Genomic DNA, 20,111 nt, shown 5'->3' with positions numbered 1-20,111 from the left:
ATACACACTAAAGATACTTAGAAACATTATTAAATTTAATATGACTAGTCTACCTTGCCGTCGTAGGAATGAATAGACTTGGACTGGCCGTTGTTAACTGCCGATTCCAGCGCTTTCCACAACAGATGAATTTGACCACCCAGAGACAACACTAATAATAGGAACTTCTGGGAATGTGGTCGTTGTTTTCTAGGGCAAGTCCCCGTCTTCAGGAGCAGGAACATAGGTTCGCAATACATTGCACCTGGGTCTCGCGAGGATATCAGTACTTGATACACACTGGCACTTGAATTGCATGGTGCTCTTCCCAAAAAGATTGTTTACCACAGAGCCGCGAGAGGCTACATGCTTGCTTTGTCCCCTCCCCAAGTAGCACGGGCAGGTACCCACCTTTTCCCTCTGAGACATTCTCTCTTCACGCTCCTGTTTGCGCAATTCTTGGATGTAGTCGTTGAACATGCTTTCCCGCTCACGCATCTTCTCTATGTTCTTGAAACGCTCATCCTTACCGTATTTCTGCGCAAAGTCACTGAACGTCGACCTGCACAGGGGAAAGTGGCATGGTGAGTTGCGGTCTCAGGAACCAACGAGGACCGTTTCACCGGACGTTTCCCATGCCTGCACGTCGATAAGACTCTTTTCACAAGTCTCTATTTTAATAGTTTGAGAGATTGTTTATACTGCAGGCATTCAAGCTTTTCCAATGAGGTGCTTTCAAGCTTTGCTGCATCAAGGCCCTGTAACTATAGACCGTTTTATCGTGGGTAGCGCCATTTTGAGAGCGAGAGAGAAAAGGGGAAAGGGCTACCGGCGCTTTCCCCCTCTCTGATTGTGTAGAAAGGGTGGAAGTCCCGGATGAGAGGCTTGGCCGGTGTTGGGCGTCTGCAGTGCCCCAACTTCGTTCGCGCTTTCTTCTACGTTTCAAACTCCCAAACTTAATTAGAGCCATGGTCTTCGATGGCGACAGTCCCCCGGTCATTGGGACACCGTTGCTGGGTGATAGGGTGCACGAATAACGACAGAAAGCGTCGAATACTGTCCGAGGACCTATGCAGCTTGCATGGAATCCGGCAAGGCAAGTACGGCTGGAATGTTTTTAAGCTCCATTGCTTTCCGCATGGCTGGAAATGATGAACCATTTATACATTTTTGCTTGCAATGGTGCCCATTTCAACGTAGCCGCTTTTAGTTGTAATCAACAAGCGATACACGAAACAGGAACCTCAATTATCTTTGAAAACGCCCGGTGCTGCTACATATCGTCTTGCTGTGCTGTTTTTATCTTCGTGTCCCTGTTCTTATATTTCCTTGTGAATGAACGACGAAGACGCTCTAGATGTACTTTTATCGAACCGCAGAAAGCCTCGAAGCAGCCACGAATTATTTTACTATTTGGTGCAATATTTTGGGTACTTACCTTCAATTTTTATAGCTGGCACGTTCGCTGCCGCTGTTCCCTCCGTCGCCACACTGGCGGATGCCATGACTCAAATAAATAAACGTGCACACTGGGCTCGAAAACGCAGATCGCAACACACGAGACGTTCCCTGCAGCGACTATCAAGCGCCTAAAAGCGCCTTAGTCAAACAACCCACCAGCGGCACTCCAAGGAACGCTTTTGCCGACTTTTTAGTATCGCGCAGGAGATCGCGATTGAAAACAAACAAACAAACAAAAAATTAATAGAACCACGTTTTCAACAATTTTCAACCTCACCCGGCGGCGGAAATGAGCCTTCAACTAAGTGTTGTAGATGATAAGATCGAGTCAGTCACCACTGCAAATTATCACTATTAAGATAAATTCAGTTACGAAATTTTACAAGCTGAAACAGCAGTTATCATGAGAAAACTCGCACGCACATTGCGACCGTACCCCATGTTCATCGGCGGTACAGCATTCGGTGCGCGCTCCATTCACGAAATGTTCCGAGCGAAGTCGAGAGGATGGCGTTGAGGAAACGCCTTTTCGGTTTACGGACGCAACCCACTGCCACCGAGAAAGAGGTCATGTGGAAAGCGATAGAGCTCAAAGACATTGCAGCCGCTCTCGCCTTGCCGGATTCCTTGCAAGCTACATATATCCTCGGACAGTATTCTATGCTTTTTTGTTTTTATTCGTGCACCCAGTGATCCAGCGATGGTGTCCCGATGACCGGGCAACTGTTGCCATCGAAGCCTCTGGCTCTAATTAAGTTTGCGAGTTTAAAACAGAAAAGAAAGCGCGAACGAAGTTCGGGCAAAGCAGACACCCAACACCGGCGAAGCCTCTCATCCGGGAATTTCACTCTTTCAACACAATCAGAAAGGGGGAAAGCGCCGGTAGCCCTTTCCCTTCTCTCTCTCGCCCTCTTTCAGTAAAACGGTCTATACTGAGAGGTAGCTCTGCCCCACCCCCTGGCATTCTTACGACAGACCGTAAAACCCTGACTTTATATCTATACCTGGAAGTATGCCCACCCAAACACGTCCCACCTCATCAAATTCATGCGATGTCCAACGGGACTCCCCTTCCAGCCACCATGCCAGTTTAGAACCTTGGCACGCTACCTATACCAGGATTCTACACTGACTGCACTACAGGGAAATGATGGCCGTGCCTCCAAATGATTAAGCATACTTTATTTTACGACAACTGCAGCACAGTAAAAAATGTGGTAAGCATAGGCAAAACAAACTGCTACAAGCAAGTCATTGAGATTTCTTACTTACGGTTTTATATATCCACCCACTGCATTTAAATGAGAAATTAAGAAAATAGTGTTGCAAATCTTAGAAGACACTCGATGTAGCTAAGCTAGCCCTATCTGTGCCGACCCCATCTTGTCTTCTTTGTTGTTAACCGCTTTTATTATTGCTCCCAGCAATGTGTGACTGCAACTGCTAGCAATAGTAAAAACAAAAACGAGTTTATGTAATTTAGTTGACAGCAGCGGAGGCAAGCAGCCCGCATGTCCTTCATCACCGCTGCCTGCTAGGTGGTGCACAATGCTATCCAACCTCTGTGCTTGTTAATTTTTTCCCTACCAGTTTTGCGCGAGAACAAGCGTTGCGAGATGGCATTGCTTTTCATCTTGCAGATGAAAAAAATTACACACCAACACGAGTTTTCACCTCCGTGTTCATCCCTCCACTTCTTGCGGCAGCACTGAACCACCCTTATGTAGTCAATCCTAATGAACAAGCTCTAGAAGCTGCCATATTTACACAAATGTAGGTCGATCCATTTTTCAATTTTCGAAAATCTGAAGTGGGGGGGAGGGTTGACTTATATTCCAATTAATTCCACCACCGACAAGAACGAAAAAATCGCAATGTCAAGAACACCTTGACTTGCTACGAATATTATTGATAGCGATTCACAAATTAGCCCAAATGTATGGCAGTGAACAGCGCATGGCGTGCCACACTCCCAGGGGTGGCGGCACTTCTTGTAAGAGCCCCTCCAGAAAAGCCGCTGGAACAGCCTGCCTCGCACCTCACTCCCCATACTTCTTTTCGCAGTTTTTTACATGATTCATGGTCACACGTCAACTGATTGAGTGTCGCGATCATACTGCAGCGCCAACTACGTTTTTTGTATTGACATGCGTGATTCGAGCAGTTTAGGTTTTTGGTGCTCGTTTATGGCCATTCTTCATCCAGAAGCAACCAACGACTGCGCTGCTGGATGCAAGTTCGACCCGTCGAAGTGGGTGGTGCTCCTAGTGGAGTCTGCAATAGCGCGGGATCTTCACTGGGACAGCAATTGTCTGGATAAGTGGGGATGCCTTCCGTAGGTCAGGCTTACAATGTACGCCGCAGAAGTGAGCAATCTGTTCCTACCCATGACGTGCAATGCAATCATTGCCAAGCACAGAAGATGCGGTCGATGCTGTCATTTGCGAAGTGCGAGATTTTATTGGACGACGGGGACAACGTGCTTTGAGAATGTAGCAATGTAGCAACACCACCTGTGCAGACGAATCGTAGTATTTAATCGCAGACAGAGTGAGAACGACAGGGAGCAGCTTCAGTTGTCCCGCCTCCAGCGTGAGCTTCCTAGTTTCGATAACACCTGGGGACCACATGCGCCTCGCATGTGCATGCACAGCCAAAGCACGCCAGAAGGCATCAATCGCGTGCTGGAGGCTAGGCTTTCAAAAGAGATGCCCTGCTGTTCTCACATATTTGCCATAAAATGTGCCTCTAAATATTTTCTTTTTTTCCTGACTTGCAATTGTGTAAATACGGTATGTTGCATACAAGAGCCAAGTCACTAAAGCGGACGACAGTTGTGAAAAGATCTCTTTTCCAAGCCTCTCGGCACTGCAGCTGCGCGGCGTCGCTGGAGCCAGAAATTTGGAAGACTATACCACAACTCTCAAAATTTGAAGCTCCTGATGAAAGTGCAGGGAAACGGCAGGTGAAATCGGTTCTCTCGCACTCCCCGTCAACTCACTTGCTCGTGAGGCTCGCCGCTTCCAGTAGAAGCCGGAACTGGTCCTTGCGTTCGCGCATCTTGTTGCGCTTCTCCCGGCGTTCCTCCTCGGCTCGTTCCTTGACATATTTCTCAAATACCTGTTTTCGCTCCTTCGACGTCAGCAGCAGGTAGCGGCTGTCGAACACAATCTTGTGCAGCTCCTTCTCCCACGTGGAGAAGGCCGACACCTGCAGAGAAGGTGCGTGTCCTACAGGCATCCGGTGGGCACACTTATGCGCAAATCGAGCACACATCATTACCAATCTCCGAGCAGAGGGTTGCTGCAAACCTAGGCAGCCCCTGCTTTGACCTGCCTTTCAACTTGGTACAAAGGTACCAAGTTAAAAGGTAAGAAGGTAAAGGGACTACTTCTATAAATCCCTGTATGCAACACTGGGCATGTTGCATCGTGGGAGCTGCTTGGCCAAGGAGCGGAGTGGTATGGTTTCGGTCGCCTTGTTGACTATTAAAACAGTACAAAGCATTGATTTGTTGTAGTTTTTTCTTTTCTGCATGGATGTTTTGTAGGCGTCGCTCAAGATCTGTCTCGAGCAAGGTTCAATGCATGCTAACAGCCACCACAATGAAACGCCAAACTTTCTTGCTTACATTTATTTTAGGGCTCAACACTTTTTTTACATGTTTATTGCATGAACTAACAAAAGGACATTTTAGCGTGTGAAGTTTCTTTTTTTTTTTTTGCCCCCAACAGCAGAGCATGCAAGGTAGAATGTTGAAAAGCTAAAAGTAAATAAAAAGATTTTTCCTGTAGAGCACTGCATGAGAATAAAGTCTGAGCTCGATCGCACTCTATAATTAATCTTCGTGCTTTGCATCTAAACCTATTGTGCAATGACGGAGGCAAAACTTTACTAACAATCCATTTTTGAGAAAGTGACGATGATGCATTTGCGTGAAGAGTGTCGCACCGTGTTTGCCAGCATGTACAAGCACAAATTCTGGCTTGTACAAACACTACCTATAAAACTAAAAAAAAATGAGTGCTTTTGATGAGCGTTAATAAAGGCAATTAGTGCATGTCTGTTTCCATCACTATGGGAGTTTACCGTATGCAATTCAGAGCCGCCACTGAGACACAAACCTTCAGAGCAGTAAAGGCTTGCATAGGCTTAGCGACGCATAGGGAACCGCTGCTCCTCACTCTGGGATGGTGCCCATCAGGCACAGTCTCTGTCGCAGCTAATCTCGACGTTTGGGAAAACTTAATTCCCAATCACTGTAAATTTTGGGAAGGAAATATTTGTTGACACGAGAACTTAGTCATTTATTTTGTGCAGTAGCTAAAGGTGAGATTTTGAGTTTCGTTGATTTTCATGCACCGGTGACGGGTGAGCGACTGAACCTGTCACTGACGCACAAAAATCCACGAAACACAAAATCTCGCCTTCACCATTGCACTAAATGAACAGCTAAGTCTTCCTCATGTCAACAATATCCACCTCCAAAATTTCATAGTGATTGGGAAAGAAGTTTTTACAAACTCTGCTATCGGCTGCGACGTAGATCATCTCGAATGGACACTGCGCTGGAGCTAGGAGCAACAGCCCCCTACTCCTCGCTAAAGCGTGGTCCAAACCAACGCGTTTTCGTGCGCGTGTAGGTCGTGTGCTTCCTGGAAATTGCGTATTTCGTGACGTCACGCTGATTCCTTGCGCCTTCTGGGCGCGCATAAGAAAGTTGGATGATTTCAACTTTTTCTGAAAGCGCACAAAAACGTGCTGTGACGTAGTAGGGCACTCCTCTCCCATATCCTCTCCCGGCCAATCAGCGGAGGGCACCAGTTCCGGCTTCGCGTTTCTTTGCCATCAAGCGCATCTGCTCTCCGCTCGCTTGAAAGCGCACCGTCCTAACCAATGCGCACGCTTGCCACTCAAAAAGCGCACCGGAAACAGCAAAAAAGTCACGAAATATGCAATTTCCAGGAAGTGCACGACTTTCGCACGCACAAAAACGCATTGGTTTGGATCGTGCTTAAGCCTCCAAACTGCACAGCTTATTTTTAGGGGCGAAGCTCCTTAGGGTCTAGCCTTGTCCATCCATCCAGCCTCCGTGCTCACATCGATTGCACTGCCTCCGGGATCGGCCCACTTTAAAAAAAAAAAAAATGTATGCCCGCACGGGGGTTTGAACTCAGGACCGCTTGCTTACAAGGCAGACGTCTTAACCACTACGCTACACTCCAACGTTGCATGTAACCGCTCAACATCTATACAGGAGAGGGCGCTGTGGTCAAATGCGTATATAATCGCGTTAAACTTTGCATGCATTGGCTCAACGTTTATAGACGAGAGGGCGCTGCGGTCAAATGCTCAACTGCGTATATAACCATGATCCATACCACACATCGTCATTCTGATATGGACTGTTGACTTAAGCGGTGGAGATGCGTTCCCACGGCTTCTAGCGGATCCAAGCTGATCTGCTAGAAGAACCACTGGCTCTGCATTTCACCGACCATAAAGCAGTAATAATGAAGTCGAAACGCAACCAGGAACTCAGCACTACCTATGAGCAATAAAAAAAAATCAGCACCATCAGCACTACCTATGAACAATAAAATCAGTATCATCAGCACCACAAGAGCTTCGCCTCAATCAACATCATTCCCCACGTGGAGATGCGGCCTCTTTTTTTGCTTGATATAAGGTGACAAAAGCCTGACTTCTGACAAACTGAAGACTTTGTACGCTTGAAGTGATTTTACTTCAATTGTGGTACACCTGTACTGATCTTGATTGTCTATACTGAGCTCAACGATAGAGTATCGCGAGGCGAACATGCCATCGTTCACATACGTTTTGCCAAGTACAAATTTCAACATGTTTGGAACCTTCCCCAGCAATCCTTCCATATCGTTCGGCAATGCATGCAGTTATATATTTATGAAAAGTTGCATATTTGAAAACCCAAGCAGTGCACTTGGTTGCAGCATGATGTCATGAAGTGAAATTGGCCAATCGAAACCAAAACTTAGTTACGAACCAGTAACCAAGATGCTTCGCTTGGCATCTCGCCGCTAGGATCACTTCGATTCTGGAAGAGGTCTATTCACGCCGTTTTATTCGAATGTCATGCAGATGAGTCGAGAGAAGGATCCTTTGCAACTTGACGAACCAAGGCCAATTTAGGCAGACAGTGGCTGCATGCACCGCACTCACCTCCTTCTCGACCAGCATGTCCCGGAAGCGCTGCATGCGCACGTCCAGGGGAATGGCCGCCCGCTCCTTGGCCGCACGCAGCTCCGCCTCCATGGCCGACTCCTTGCCCTGGACCCGCACGGCCGTCGTCTCCTCGGGCCGTACATCCGTAGCGCCGTTCTGTGCCTCGGTTGCGGGGCCTTCCGCTTCGTCCACCCTGCGCGCGCATTCATGCTCATGCTGACCACGGTCTCCCCGGCTCCCTCGAGCCAGACATTGAGGCATCTGCCCAGTTTCAAATTCCGCCACAGATCGTTCCAAAGACACTTTACTTGGGGGCAGTACCCCCAGAGTCGCACTGCGTGTCGCGCTCGACTCACCTTGTCTTCTTTGCAGGGGGCTCTCCGTCCTTAGCCGCCGCATCTGTGCAAAAAACCCGCAGCCAAGTTGCGTAAGCCAACCAAAAGATGCCGCTCAAATTTGTGCAACACCTCGCGGATTAACTGAGGTCGTCCTCGTCAATATTAGTCTACCGTGGCCTTGCAATGCGGAAACCAAACTGCACGCTGAACAAACTGCAAGCTTGTTCAGAGTGCAGTTTATTCACACTGAACAAACTGCACACTGCAAGCTTTCAGAGAGTTAATGTTAGCGATACGAGCTGCATAGCCGCAGCAAGAACTGGGAGGCACAAGCTGCGCTGTCCAACAAGCAGCCAAGATCACCGACAAACCCTCAATAGACAGAACGGCCAGCACTTGCCAGCTGCTCCTGCAGCCATGCAGCTCAGGTTGATGACCATAATGCATTTGACTTGCCGAACCCTAAGTTGTAGCTGAATAAACAGACGCATGCCATGCACAACACTCGCTAGAATGAAGGAAGCAATGGTCCCATAGTTCAGTCAGTTGGATGAGAAGAAGCTCACTGCGGTACTTGTACGGGAAAGCCGACGTGCAGGCTTCCCTCATGGTGCACACAATGTGCAAGTATAGTAGTGTATGCAACGCTATCGGGCAGAAAAAACAATGGCCGGCCAACCACCCACCTTGGGTCTTGGCCTCCGGCTGCACAGGGGGATTCTGCACCATCTTGTCGACATCCGCCCGCTTCTTGAGCTCAGCTGGACGCTCCCAGACCGAGGTGCGGCTGCTGGGGTTGAAGAAGAAGACTCGCCCGTCGCCCGTCCACACCACGCACCAGGGGGTGCCTGGCACCGGTGTGCTCGACACGGGCCGTGACTTGTCCTGAGGCCGGGGGGGTGGGCGCTTTGCAGCCGCCGGCTGACTTGCCTCTGCCTGTGGCTGAACCAAGAACGGAGATGCAGCAAGGCTCCAACGGCTACTCGTGCCCAAAGAACACCGCATCAGAAACTTTAGGCGAGGACACAGAGCACGGCACATGCTGCGACGCAATCGACCAGATAAAGCCCTATTGGCGCACGTCCGACAGGTCGCTCTCGACAAAGTCTCCGCTGGCCAGACGACACAGCTGCAGGAGAGAAACAAGAGCAAAAAGATACCTCGTTGCCAAGGCACCTGAGTGCTCCGCTTTCTGCCCAGCGTCCACTTTGAGCACAAGATTGACACCCGCTTGAACAGAGGGCCTGAGATCTCTCTGTATAAGTGCCTTCACAAAACGTGTCTTGCTGCCCCTTGGGCACAAAACAAGGATCAATGATAAAGATACATGCCGCAAGTGCCAAGTTTTGAGGGACACGGCGCATGCAGAAAACAAATTTAAAAGCCAGCGTGCCTCCCATTGAGGAGCATAGAAGACCGGGACCGTAGAAGGCTACCACGGGTTGCCGATCGAAGAGTCTAGTAAGGTACGTTGTTGGGCTAGTTGGTTCATCTTAGTAGCGCCTGTCCTGTTTACTTCTTGTCCTTGTTTCTGTTGCGCTATTTTATATGTTTTACTAAGATCGAAGAGTCGTCTGGTGGCAACGCTTGAAACCAGGGCGATGAGCAGATTTTATCTGGCAGCTGTGGGGCGCACGCTACCCACCCCTGTATGTACCTTACAACACGGCAGAGGCAGACTGCGAAGACGGCAGCTCAAACCAAATGGCAATGACTCGCTCCCTCACCTTGGTGCCTGTTCCTGCGTCTGCCTGGGGTGCAGCGTCAGTGGCTGCATCCTGGGTGCCCTGGCTTTCAGCCGGCTCCTTAGAGTCGAGAGCTGGCTTGGATGCCTCCGAGGTGGTCCCGCTGGCGTCGGCCGCACCGCCCGAACTTGCCGCGGCAGTCAGAGCCTCTGCAAGTGGTGCCAGACCCGTTTAAGTCTATGCTAAAAAACCAGAGCCTGCAGAACTTTCACCAGTCAAAAATGGTTATTGTGTCGCAATTAAATTACAGGGGCACGCAAAAGTTAGGACTGCCTAACTAGCAGGGAAGCTCGTTCAACTTGTAGACTTCAGTGACAGTGAACACATTTACTATGAATCTAACCCATTTTTAACAAACCCAGGAATAGCGGAATACTGGATATAACAAACTAATGTTCATTTCATGCTCCTGTTTGTACACTTTCAATGTGATATGAGCCCTCTTTGAATGAAAAAATTTAAAGAGTGGTCACGGATGTCACAAAAAAAGAGTCCCAAATCAGAGCAAACATTTCACGAAACTGGGGAAAAACAAATGTTAGGTGTTGAGAGAAAATTAAAATATGGTTTCTAGATATCTTGGCACCGGGCAGCTCACGGCGACATTGGTTCACTATCTCGGAGCAAATTCATTCGGCTCAATTACATTACATGTGTTGTTGCAACATTACGGCAGAGGACGGGAGTACAATGGGAAGAGTCACCCCATGTATAAGCACCAACTACAGGAGGACTCGGGGGTTTGAATCCCCCCACTGAAATTTTTCGGGTGGGACAGAGCACGCCCCAGCGACGCCGGGGTGCTCTTCGCAAGATCCACCAAAAGTGTTTTACCCCCCCCCCCCCCCCCCCCCCCGCTCTCTCGTGGCCCGCCGCAACACCCCCTGAGCACTGCACCCGTCCCCCGCCTCCCCTCCCCCCTTTATGACGCCACTGGTCTTCGCAACACCAATCTTTATTGTAAAAGTTATTAGCACCAACTGAACCCACAAACATTTCATGCTACGCAATGCAAGGCCAAGCTGACATTGTTTACAAATTTTGACTGAAGGGTGTGGTTTTTGCTTTGATCGAGATAATATAATTTCATTTTGTCAATCCGTCCTCTTTGCCTGCTTTGTGATCGCTTCATCTTGCATAAACTTGGGAGGTTTTAAAACTTCTTTAGATGCCCAACGGCGGTCATTTTACCACTTCGAGCATAAAAAAGGCTAAGCACTTCTTATGACTTGTGAATGCGAAAGCATGCACACCGCTCTTCCACTACCTTCTTTCATCTGACGGTCGAGTGTGTGCGCTTGGAGCGATGGAGCCGCTGCCTCGCGGACACGCAGCACCATGGGGTGGTGGTCGTTGAAACTGACGCGCAGCGGCCAAAGGGAGCCTCGTCAACGCGCGCCAGCCAATGGGACCGAAGCCGAAATCCATCAGCTTTACTCCACTCCTTTGGAATCATGAAAACTAGGTGCCGTTTGGCTAGGCTTTTCGCGTGGTTTCATAGCTGGGAGCTGGCTTCACTTGGAGAAAGGATTTAACGTGCCGTTTGGCGCGGCTTCAAAGCTGACGTCGGCTCACTCCATGGGACCCAGTTAATGCTTTCGCATTAAAACATGTAAAGGCAATATTTTTGTTGACACTAGTCATTGAAAGTCGCCTCGTGCCGCTCATTTCTTTAAAAATACAATTGACTGCACAGTGGTTCATGTCGAACAAGTGCTGCGAGACTGTAAGAGCACATACGTTCCAGGAGAGGCGTTTGCCTCTCCTCCGGTCACTCCCAGAGAAGGCTCATCTCCCCTCAGTGGATTCGGAGGTGCAACGGCTCCGCGCGAATTGCATGCTCCAGTGCGGATATAGCCGCTTTCAGACAACTTGGCATGGGCGCCGCCACCTTGTCCTCACGTCACCCATCTGCCATTGCGGCCTCTATTTTCCCGCTGCTGCACTACGTAGAGCACTGCGTACGGCGCTTTGCCAGCCACCGCCAGGTGTTTTATACGATGGAATCGGATTGTGAATGGGTCGACGACACAAGATCATGGCCTAGACTTCAGAGATTAAGTAAGTTCATCACATTTGTTATGTTTCTGCCGGAAATAAAGGTAATTGAAACCCAGTGCGACTTCTGCAAATGTCGGGTTGACACAGCAAGGCTATTGCAGTCTTATCCATAGCTGCATGTGTTTACTACTTTACTCGTCGCGGTCTTGTTTCTCGCTGCATTTGGGCACTTTAATCACGTAGGCGACTTGGAAAGTGAAAAACTTGGTGATCAGCGACAGGCTGGGCCGTCGCTGGGGCGGATTGCTTACTGCTACTCGTCGTACTGCTCGGTTGTAATAGATTTCTAGTTAACTTTGTTCGTCGTCCGGGGATCGCTTGCATGTGGTCTTTGGCACTGCACCTCGTCGCTCATCAGAAAAATGTTGTGTTCGATGTTGGGTGCATCAGAATGAGTTGCAGCAGGCAACCTATGCATTTGGTAGAAAGTTTTGCGCAAACAAGTAGTCGCTAATTTGAAAGCGTAGCCCGAGAAAAAGTGCTGTCTTAAAGGGATCATGAAACAATTTTTCTACTTTTGCTAAATACTACTTAGAATCACTTCCTAATGTTAATAACTGAATAAACTTGCCTTAGTTTTTCTTTCTAGGCAATGGCAGTCACCAAAAAAATTCAAGAAATATGAGCATCGTTCAACCCCTCAACTCGGAGCCAGAACAAATGGCCACGTGGCCTGGTGACTATCCTATGCCATCAACTTTAAACATAGCCACGTACTCAGGTTGGCAAAGTAGAAAACGCAAGCTGATATCCAGGCATTGTTAAGAGTTTGGCTATTCTCATCACCGCAGTGGTTGGACACAAGCCACTATCCGAGTGTCCTCCAAAGCATTGATTGTTACGAGCTGAAATCGGTGCACACGCAGTTCTCATATCCAATCCATGGGCTGCGCTCGACTATCGTCAGACTGTGGTTTCGATCACACAATTACGTCACCAAGCTTCGCAGAGGCAAGACTGGAAGAAATATTCTCCTTTTATCCTTGCAATTTTACTGCGACAAAGAAGCTTCTGAATCAGTGGCGGTCTGTGCCAGTATAGACAATTGCAAGCAGGGCACCTGGGTGCCGTCATGTCTTTGCACGAGCGGAGAAGTAGATGCGATTGCAGGCCTGTCAAGGCCACGTTCTCACATGCTTCGAGTGCTGGTGCCCATGGGGCACCAGTCGGGAAACTAAGCTTGCAATCGTCTGTACTTGGACCAGACTAGGCCCAGTACGCCTCTGCAAAGTCATGAACATTCCAACCCAATATTGTTTCATGACTCCTTTAAAGTGCTCTGATCAAGTTATTCAGTTATCAGTGGGTGCATTGAAAACAGCACCAAGTACGGACAGTCCATGTGCTTTAGCGGGGCATGTTCAGTGCACGCAGTGTGGTTCCAGACCTCGATGTCGCCACTGCAGTTCTTGCAACCCACTACAGAGCACGTCTTGTCCACTGGACGCCGTTTATGCATGCCACTGCGGTCGCTCATCGTCACACAAACACCCACAAGTGAGGCAACCGGAGTGAAGGTGCAGCTTCATCGGAGCAGAATTGGGCCTCTGCGTGGTGTCCCATGTAAGCGCACCAACAATGCGGGTCAGCACCACCGTCGACCTCATGCTTACGCAAAACACTGACACGCACATCCAGTTTCTCACCCTGCCCATTTACCATCCCGATCACTGAGCACTCGTGGCAGTCATCAGTGGCATCCTCAACGCCAACCACGACGGCAATGTGCACTAACCACTTCGCACCTCCGTCCTTATGTACAAGATGACGCCATTTCGCCCATATTGCGCGAATGTGCTATAGTTATCGCTTTTACTTCTTTACACATTGTGGGCGAAAGGGGGCGTTCTTTCTTTCTTTCGCTGAGTGCTGTAGCCAGGGGCTAGGGTCCCGTTGGAAAACAATTTTGCCTTCTTTTGCCCTAGCCCCTCAGATTTTGTTGTCCGGAATTAAGAATATACAGTCAACCCCGTTTATACCGAACTCGCAAAAAAAGTCTACCAGTTTGATATAGCAGGTAATTCGATATAAAAGTTTTAATGAATTTGACTCTCAAAAAATCCACTTTCTGCTGACATATTACACAATGAATTAGTCTTGCATGTTTTGCTGCTTTTTCTTCATTGCATCCGCGATAACAATAATTTTCTATGCTATTGACGGATTCCAAAATGCTAGAGCCGCTGCCTCCTACATTTGTGCATTAGCACCGAACTATGCCGAGAGCATGGAGCACGTCCAAGCAAGAGCACCCTCTGCTGTGGGGCGCCGTTTTGCTCTGCAAGTTGGCTTTTTAATTTTTTTTTCTGAATGGCCGCGTTAACCGTTTGAAAAAAAAAAATAATATACTCTTTTGTGGACGGAGCGTGAAGACGGAGCACAGAGCACCGCCCTCTCCCCGCTCCCTCCACAAAAGAGATTTTCTTCTTCTAAACACTCGACGAGGCCGCCGAGAAAAAAAAAGTCGGCGTGCTCTGCAAGCTGGCTTTTCCCCAATGCAGCCACCGCATTGGGAGAAAGCTAGCTTGCAGAGCAAAACGGCGCTCTTGGCAGTTCAGTATATCGATAGCAGCTGCTATTTTTGTTCGATGGAACCATAGTTTTTGCTATGTATTATCACTGCAACATTACTGTGCACAAAATTGCTTGATCTAAGGGATAATTTAATGTAAATGGGTTCGATATAGTCGAATTTGACTGTAAAATACAGAGGGGTCTGCTCTAATTCACTCGGGTAAAGATGCAGCTGACTGGCAGACCGCGAGCCTCGAGCCACCAGCCAGCGGGGTGTCACTCACTGTCCAGGTCGACCAGAGCCTGCGGCCGGTCCCAGGTGGTCTGCTGCGTGCGGCTGTTGTGGTAGTAGCTCTTGCCCTCGGGTGTGCGGTGCTCCGCCCACTGCGCTGCCTGCTCCTGTACATCTGGCTCGGGCTCCGGGGCGCCAGCCGTGGCCGGCGTCACTGCCACAGCAGCCACGGGGGTCACAAACCCTGCCAGGGCCATAGCTTGGCTAAAGTTTGGCGGCGGCAGGCCCAGGTTGGGGAACCCCGGTGGGACAATGCCTGCGTGTCCGTTCCCGGTCGGTGATCATTGTTGCACATAAGGGTGAGACACAAGTCGCAAGTCAGTTCACGAAAAATAGGATGTGTAGCCAGCTTGGCACTGCGCCATTCTGCCAAAGGCTGCAGTGGCACATCAACTCCTTTCCAAACACGTCAAAGGGCCGAAGGTAAAGAATGTGCACGAGACGGTGTCTGCCATGTGCCTCGCACTCACCTGGGGGCATGGCGAACGGAGGTGGCGGGAGCCCAAATGGAGGCGGCAGGCCGAACGGAGGGGCACCCACCGCGACGGGCGCCAATGTTGACAGGGAGCCCGGACTGGGGGGCGGCACTCCCTTGGGAGGCTCCTGCCGTTCGGGGGTCTCGCTGCTCGCTGTGCTCGTTGGAGGTGCGCTGCTGCTGGCAGTCGGCGTCGCGCTGCCCTGACTCGTTGGCGTGGGCCGATCCGTGGGAGCCGCATCGCTGCTCGGCTGGCTAGTACTGGTCAACGTCGGGGCGGCAGTCGTGGCCACTGTGCAGAGGTTCCCCCAGTGCCTTCCAAGTTTAAAAATGTCCTACCTTTCCGTTTTTGCAATAAAATGCAACAAATGTTTACGCAAAATTGTGAACTCCAAAACTCTCGCAGAAATGCCCACCTTTTTTGCAACACGATGTATGTTGTCTGTTTCTGTTGACTTTAGGTTCTATCGGCCTAGTGCGAATCCGGGTGCCCCCAAGTCAGTCGCTCCTCATTCTAACATCTTAAGCGGCATTAAAAGCAAATAATTGCAATAAGAGTTACTTCCTGCCTCATACAATTTTTTTACTGCAGATCCCCGAACAACTGTTCAATGGGGTTCTACTGTGCTTTCAACAGACAAGTAAAAAATGTCTGGAACTAAGCAGACATAGCACGGGAATTTAATAATTTGGCTCAAGTCATTCTTCAAGACTGCTAGATTCTTTGGACTTTTGACCAGACAAGTCAGAAAAATCAGTCGACTACTTCATTTCACCCCGATATGAGTAAATTACAGCTACAACACTGCAGGAATGCTACTACAGTAGAATCCATACCATGCAACTTGTACGAGACTGCACAAAACTATAATACACCAGTAGTCTAATTTGAAAAGCAATAATTACGACTCTGAAACTAGTGTCCACATGACAGAAATATGTGGAATGTCTATAATTATTTCTAAGTTAAGAATGAAAAACTTTTAGCCTTTCCACTCTGGTGAAGAAGGAAGACCAGCGAAGCTGTACTATGGTGGGAATGAAGTGATGGCCGGCCGCAAGTCGGCAAGCCAGAGTGGAAAGGCTGGAAAGGTTGCCTCCATCTATGAGCAACGGCGGCAACCAGACAACTGGCAAGCCGGTTGCCATCGTCGTTTATGGACGGCGGTAGCTGTCCAAAGTGTTGTGCCGACATTTCTTTGCTGGCACACACGATCCTGGGGAAACTAGCCCCTAACAGTTCCGCTATAAAAAGTTAACGGCTTCATATAAATTAAAACTATGGCATACACAAAACAGGCCGCAACTACAGCTACACATGCCGAACATGCTGGCGTCTGCAGCAGCAACTGTTCTAAAGCAACAATCAACAGCTTAAAATTTGAATTAACCAGGCAGAGGGTGAAGAAGGCAATAATGAAATTAAAGGGAAGCTGAAGAAGGTCTTGAAAAAAAAACAAGTTAGAGGTTAATTCTAGAGTATTTTTATCCTGAGAGTCTGAATATCACGTTTGTTTTCCCCGATGTAACTAAATGCGAGAAAACACGAAAAACCTCCAACCAACCATTACGTCATACCCAGATCTTTCGGCCACCAAGCACGTGTCGCTCGTGTGGGCAATACGTGCAATTGGAAACTTGCCAGGAATATTACCCAACACCAACACCAGTCGTGAAGTCTGTTTCCGACCTTTTTGAAAATAGCAAGAGTGCACTTGCACTGGTTTGATAGGCACTGAAGATGCGCTAGGGCAAAGATTCCAAAAACTTTGGACATGACATCATGCTCCATGAAGGAGGGGCTTCAGTGGTACTCTGAAAATGAGTTTCTCCAGCCTCCGTGCACCAAATTCAAGAAATAGTCTTGATATTCGTGATTCTGGAGGCCAAATGAAGACGATTTGTGTTTTTCCTCAAATACACAACCACTTCAGTTTTCCTTTAACTATGTCCCTACGCAGCAATCGAGAAGACATCAGAAATTAATTTAAATGCACCTTAATCATGAGTAAAGTTGGGGGACACTGAATGTGCAGTGTGTTTTGAGTTTCTCCACCAATAAGGGTACAAAGTTGTTGCAGCAACACAAGTACATATATAGCAACTATACCGTAAAATACCACGAAAGTGCCCCACTCCGTTAAAGCGCCCGCAATAACATTTCCCAAACTTGGGAGTTCTACAAATTATACATAAACCACCCGATTTGACCGGACAAGCACCCATGTCTACAGTTTTCAGTGAAAATGAGATGGGCGCTCCCTCGGTATTTTACGGTAGGCATGCTAATCAAACTGGCCATGTTACCATAATCTCGTGACATTTTGTTATTCTAGGCTCGTCAACCAGCCTTAAAACACATTCTATGTTAAAACAAAATGGAAAATAGACACGTGAACCAAAACTTAGAGGACACTTTAGGGGACACACTGGATGGAGATTTAACTTCTGAACTGCTCAAAAGATCAGAATGAAATTCGCAGGGGAGATTTTATGTTAGATGTATGTGTTTTGTGCAAACTTTCAGCTCTACGATAATTTTGCATACCTGCATAAGAAGATGCGTCACTTTTCGTTAAGAAATCTATTATATGCAAATGAAGCTATTAAGCACCATTTTGACTGCCTGAATATAAAATGGCGGATGTGGGACTTTGGGCTATCTAGTTTTTATAACTCAAATGTAAATAGTTCAGTAAGAGTTATTACCTCAAAATAGGAGATGCATATCGGTCCTATGTCAATTTTTGAAAACAGCCTTTTCTAAATGAGAACTTTAACTTAAAACAAAATAAAGTAGATAGCCCGATTCCCCAGCAGATTTCAGTTCAGAATTGTGGTATCAGAATACTTTTACCTCCGAACAAAAGATTCCTTTGTTTGAAATTTGCAGCAAAAAGTGGAACTAAGAGAAATGCATCCAAACATTGAACTTTTTTTACTTTGTTACTGCCTCACAATGTGTTAAAAATATTTTATATCAATGTAACTATTTGGCATATGGTTATCAAATTTTGTGTAAGGGTGTATAATTAGTTTCTAAAACCGAAAACCTGAAGTTCGAAATTAGGCCCATGCCCTTAAGCGCCGTTCACACTTGCAACCGAGTAGGACCGAGAGAGACAAGACCGAGTTTAAGCCTCTTGAGACGGCGTAGGACCTGCTCCGCAGCAGCGCATCCGGTCCTCCGCCGTTGCAAGGGGCTTAAAACCAATCTTGCCTCTCTCGGTCCTACTTGGTTGCGAGTGTGACCGGCGCTTTAAGCTTCACCTTTAAGAGTGGAACGCGATAGCAATATCAAGCCCCCGTCTGCATCGCCTACTCATTTACTTCTCATGCTCTTTCTGCCAGTGAGTAGGAAGTGCAGCGGACATGGGGCCTATGCTCCGCCTCACTAAAACCGTGCAGTACAGTCAAAGCTATGGGGAGAGCGTATGCCAACCTGTTCAAGAGGAGGCAAAGGGGGAACGGGAAGAAGGGCTGGAAATCCCCCGTTCATCCTTTCCCTCTTCTTGAACAGGCTGGGATACACTTTCTCCCCTGTAGCTCTGGCTGTACTGCACGCTTTTGGTCAGACGGAGTATAGTCAGTAGCGTGTCTGGCACGCAACCAAAGGGTCGTGGGTTCAACTCCCGCCTAATATTCTTCAAATTTTTCTTTAAAGCAAATGAATTACTTTGTAAAGTGAAATCATTTGAGACATGTGGCTACCTTTAATTCGCATTACATGTGGTTTTTATTCACTTTCATTCCAAGCGTGATGACACATTTCACGCAGGCATTGTGGGTTGTTTGAAATTCCCGCACGAGGTCATCAGCTGTCACGTCATGACCCTATCGACCAACCAGGATTTTTCCGTCACAACACCACCAACGCTTTTCCATGTCAAATCAAAGCTCCTTTCCCTTCGTTTTTTCTTTGTCACCGATGTTCTCTGACCTTACGAACCGGGGTCACAAACATTCAGGGATGATGTGTGTTCCCGAACCACAAGCTCTAAGTTGGGGTATTTGCAGCGATGGGTGATAAACAGTGGCTTAGCCAGAGGGGGAGCTTACGAAGCTTCAGCCCACCCTATAAAATACACATGCATTTTGACCCCCCCTTTCCCTCACTAAGTCATGGACATTCCAGCATCTCAGCTCCCCCCCCCCCCCTCAAAAAAATTACTGGCTATGCCACTGGTGGTAACTCACTCCTTTTTTTGAGGGGAAATCGCTATTTTACCCAAAAAGTGAGGTGGGCGACGATTTGGTGGTGGGTGACGACTATGGCATTATAGCGATCACGCGTCGTGCAGTCCAAGCTTTGTATGCATTCTTTCTGCGAGAGTTCACTGGGCCTACGTTAAATTGTCATAAAACAAGGAACGTCGCATCAACCGAGGACACATGAACGGCGTTCCATTGTAGTCAGCCTTTCCAACACTAACACTGAGAGTGCTTACTTTCCTATAAATAAATACCCAATGAAAAGTGAGGCGTTTATGTCAGATCAACTAGCGCAGAAGATGGTTGAAACCCAAACGAAAAAAAAACAAAAACCGAGAACGGAGAGCGGGGACGAGCACTCACCGGGAGTGGTGCTCGTGGGAGCCACACCAGCAGCAGCAGCCATGCTCTCAATCTGCTCTTGTGCAATCACCTTAACCCCAGGACCGTCAGGCTTGGTCCACGCTGACTCACGCGTTCGGGCATTGTAGTAGTAAACCTGCAGACACAGAGCCTAGCATTGGCCATCAACAGGGCCAAGGTGTTTGACACGGATAAAGGTAGGCCAAACGGAGATAGCTCTCCAAGTTGGGAGTCAGCTTGCGTCACCTAGCCACTTTTTCTAAATTTCGACAGCGAGAAATTAAGCGAAGAAAACTATAAATTGATTCGATAGAAGCACGAAAATAACAACTCCAGGAACACAAACCTCCTGCAGAGCCTCACCAATATTTTGCTGAGAGACCAGCTTCTTTAGCAAAGTCTTTTAGCAGAAACCTTAAATGCCCCCAAGAATGCAACCGACAATGCAGCATACTGCGACCACCAGC

The 20,111-nt window shown here is 48.2% G+C and overlaps 1 protein-coding gene across 1 annotated transcript in view; it reads right to left on the bottom strand.

Annotated features, from left to right (window-relative positions):
* The window catches only part of LOC8024153 (transcription elongation regulator 1), a 60,314-nt gene that overhangs the window by 27,085 nt on the left and 13,118 nt on the right, over positions 1-20,111 (bottom strand). The window contains exons 4-12 of the mRNA XM_029972575.3: positions 19,645-19,780; positions 15,065-15,361; positions 14,587-14,850; positions 9,710-9,876; positions 8,669-8,924; positions 8,001-8,043; positions 7,642-7,837; positions 4,442-4,650; positions 391-541 (exon numbers count right to left, since the gene is read on the bottom strand). Coding sequence (XP_029828435.2) covers positions 391-541; positions 4,442-4,650; positions 7,642-7,837; positions 8,001-8,043; positions 8,669-8,924; positions 9,710-9,876; positions 14,587-14,850; positions 15,065-15,361; positions 19,645-19,780 — 1,719 coding nt within the window. The remainder of the gene's footprint in view (positions 1-390; positions 542-4,441; positions 4,651-7,641; positions 7,838-8,000; positions 8,044-8,668; positions 8,925-9,709; positions 9,877-14,586; positions 14,851-15,064; positions 15,362-19,644; positions 19,781-20,111) is intronic.

Source organism: Ixodes scapularis, unplaced genomic scaffold (assembly GCF_016920785.2).
Source record: "Ixodes scapularis isolate PalLabHiFi unplaced genomic scaffold, ASM1692078v2 PGA_scaffold9__187_contigs__length_104089568, whole genome shotgun sequence".
Taxonomy (NCBI): Eukaryota; Metazoa; Arthropoda; class Arachnida; order Ixodida; family Ixodidae; genus Ixodes; species Ixodes scapularis.
The sequence above is the reverse complement of the archived record's forward strand: the minus strand, read 5'-3'. Positions and strand labels throughout refer to the sequence as shown.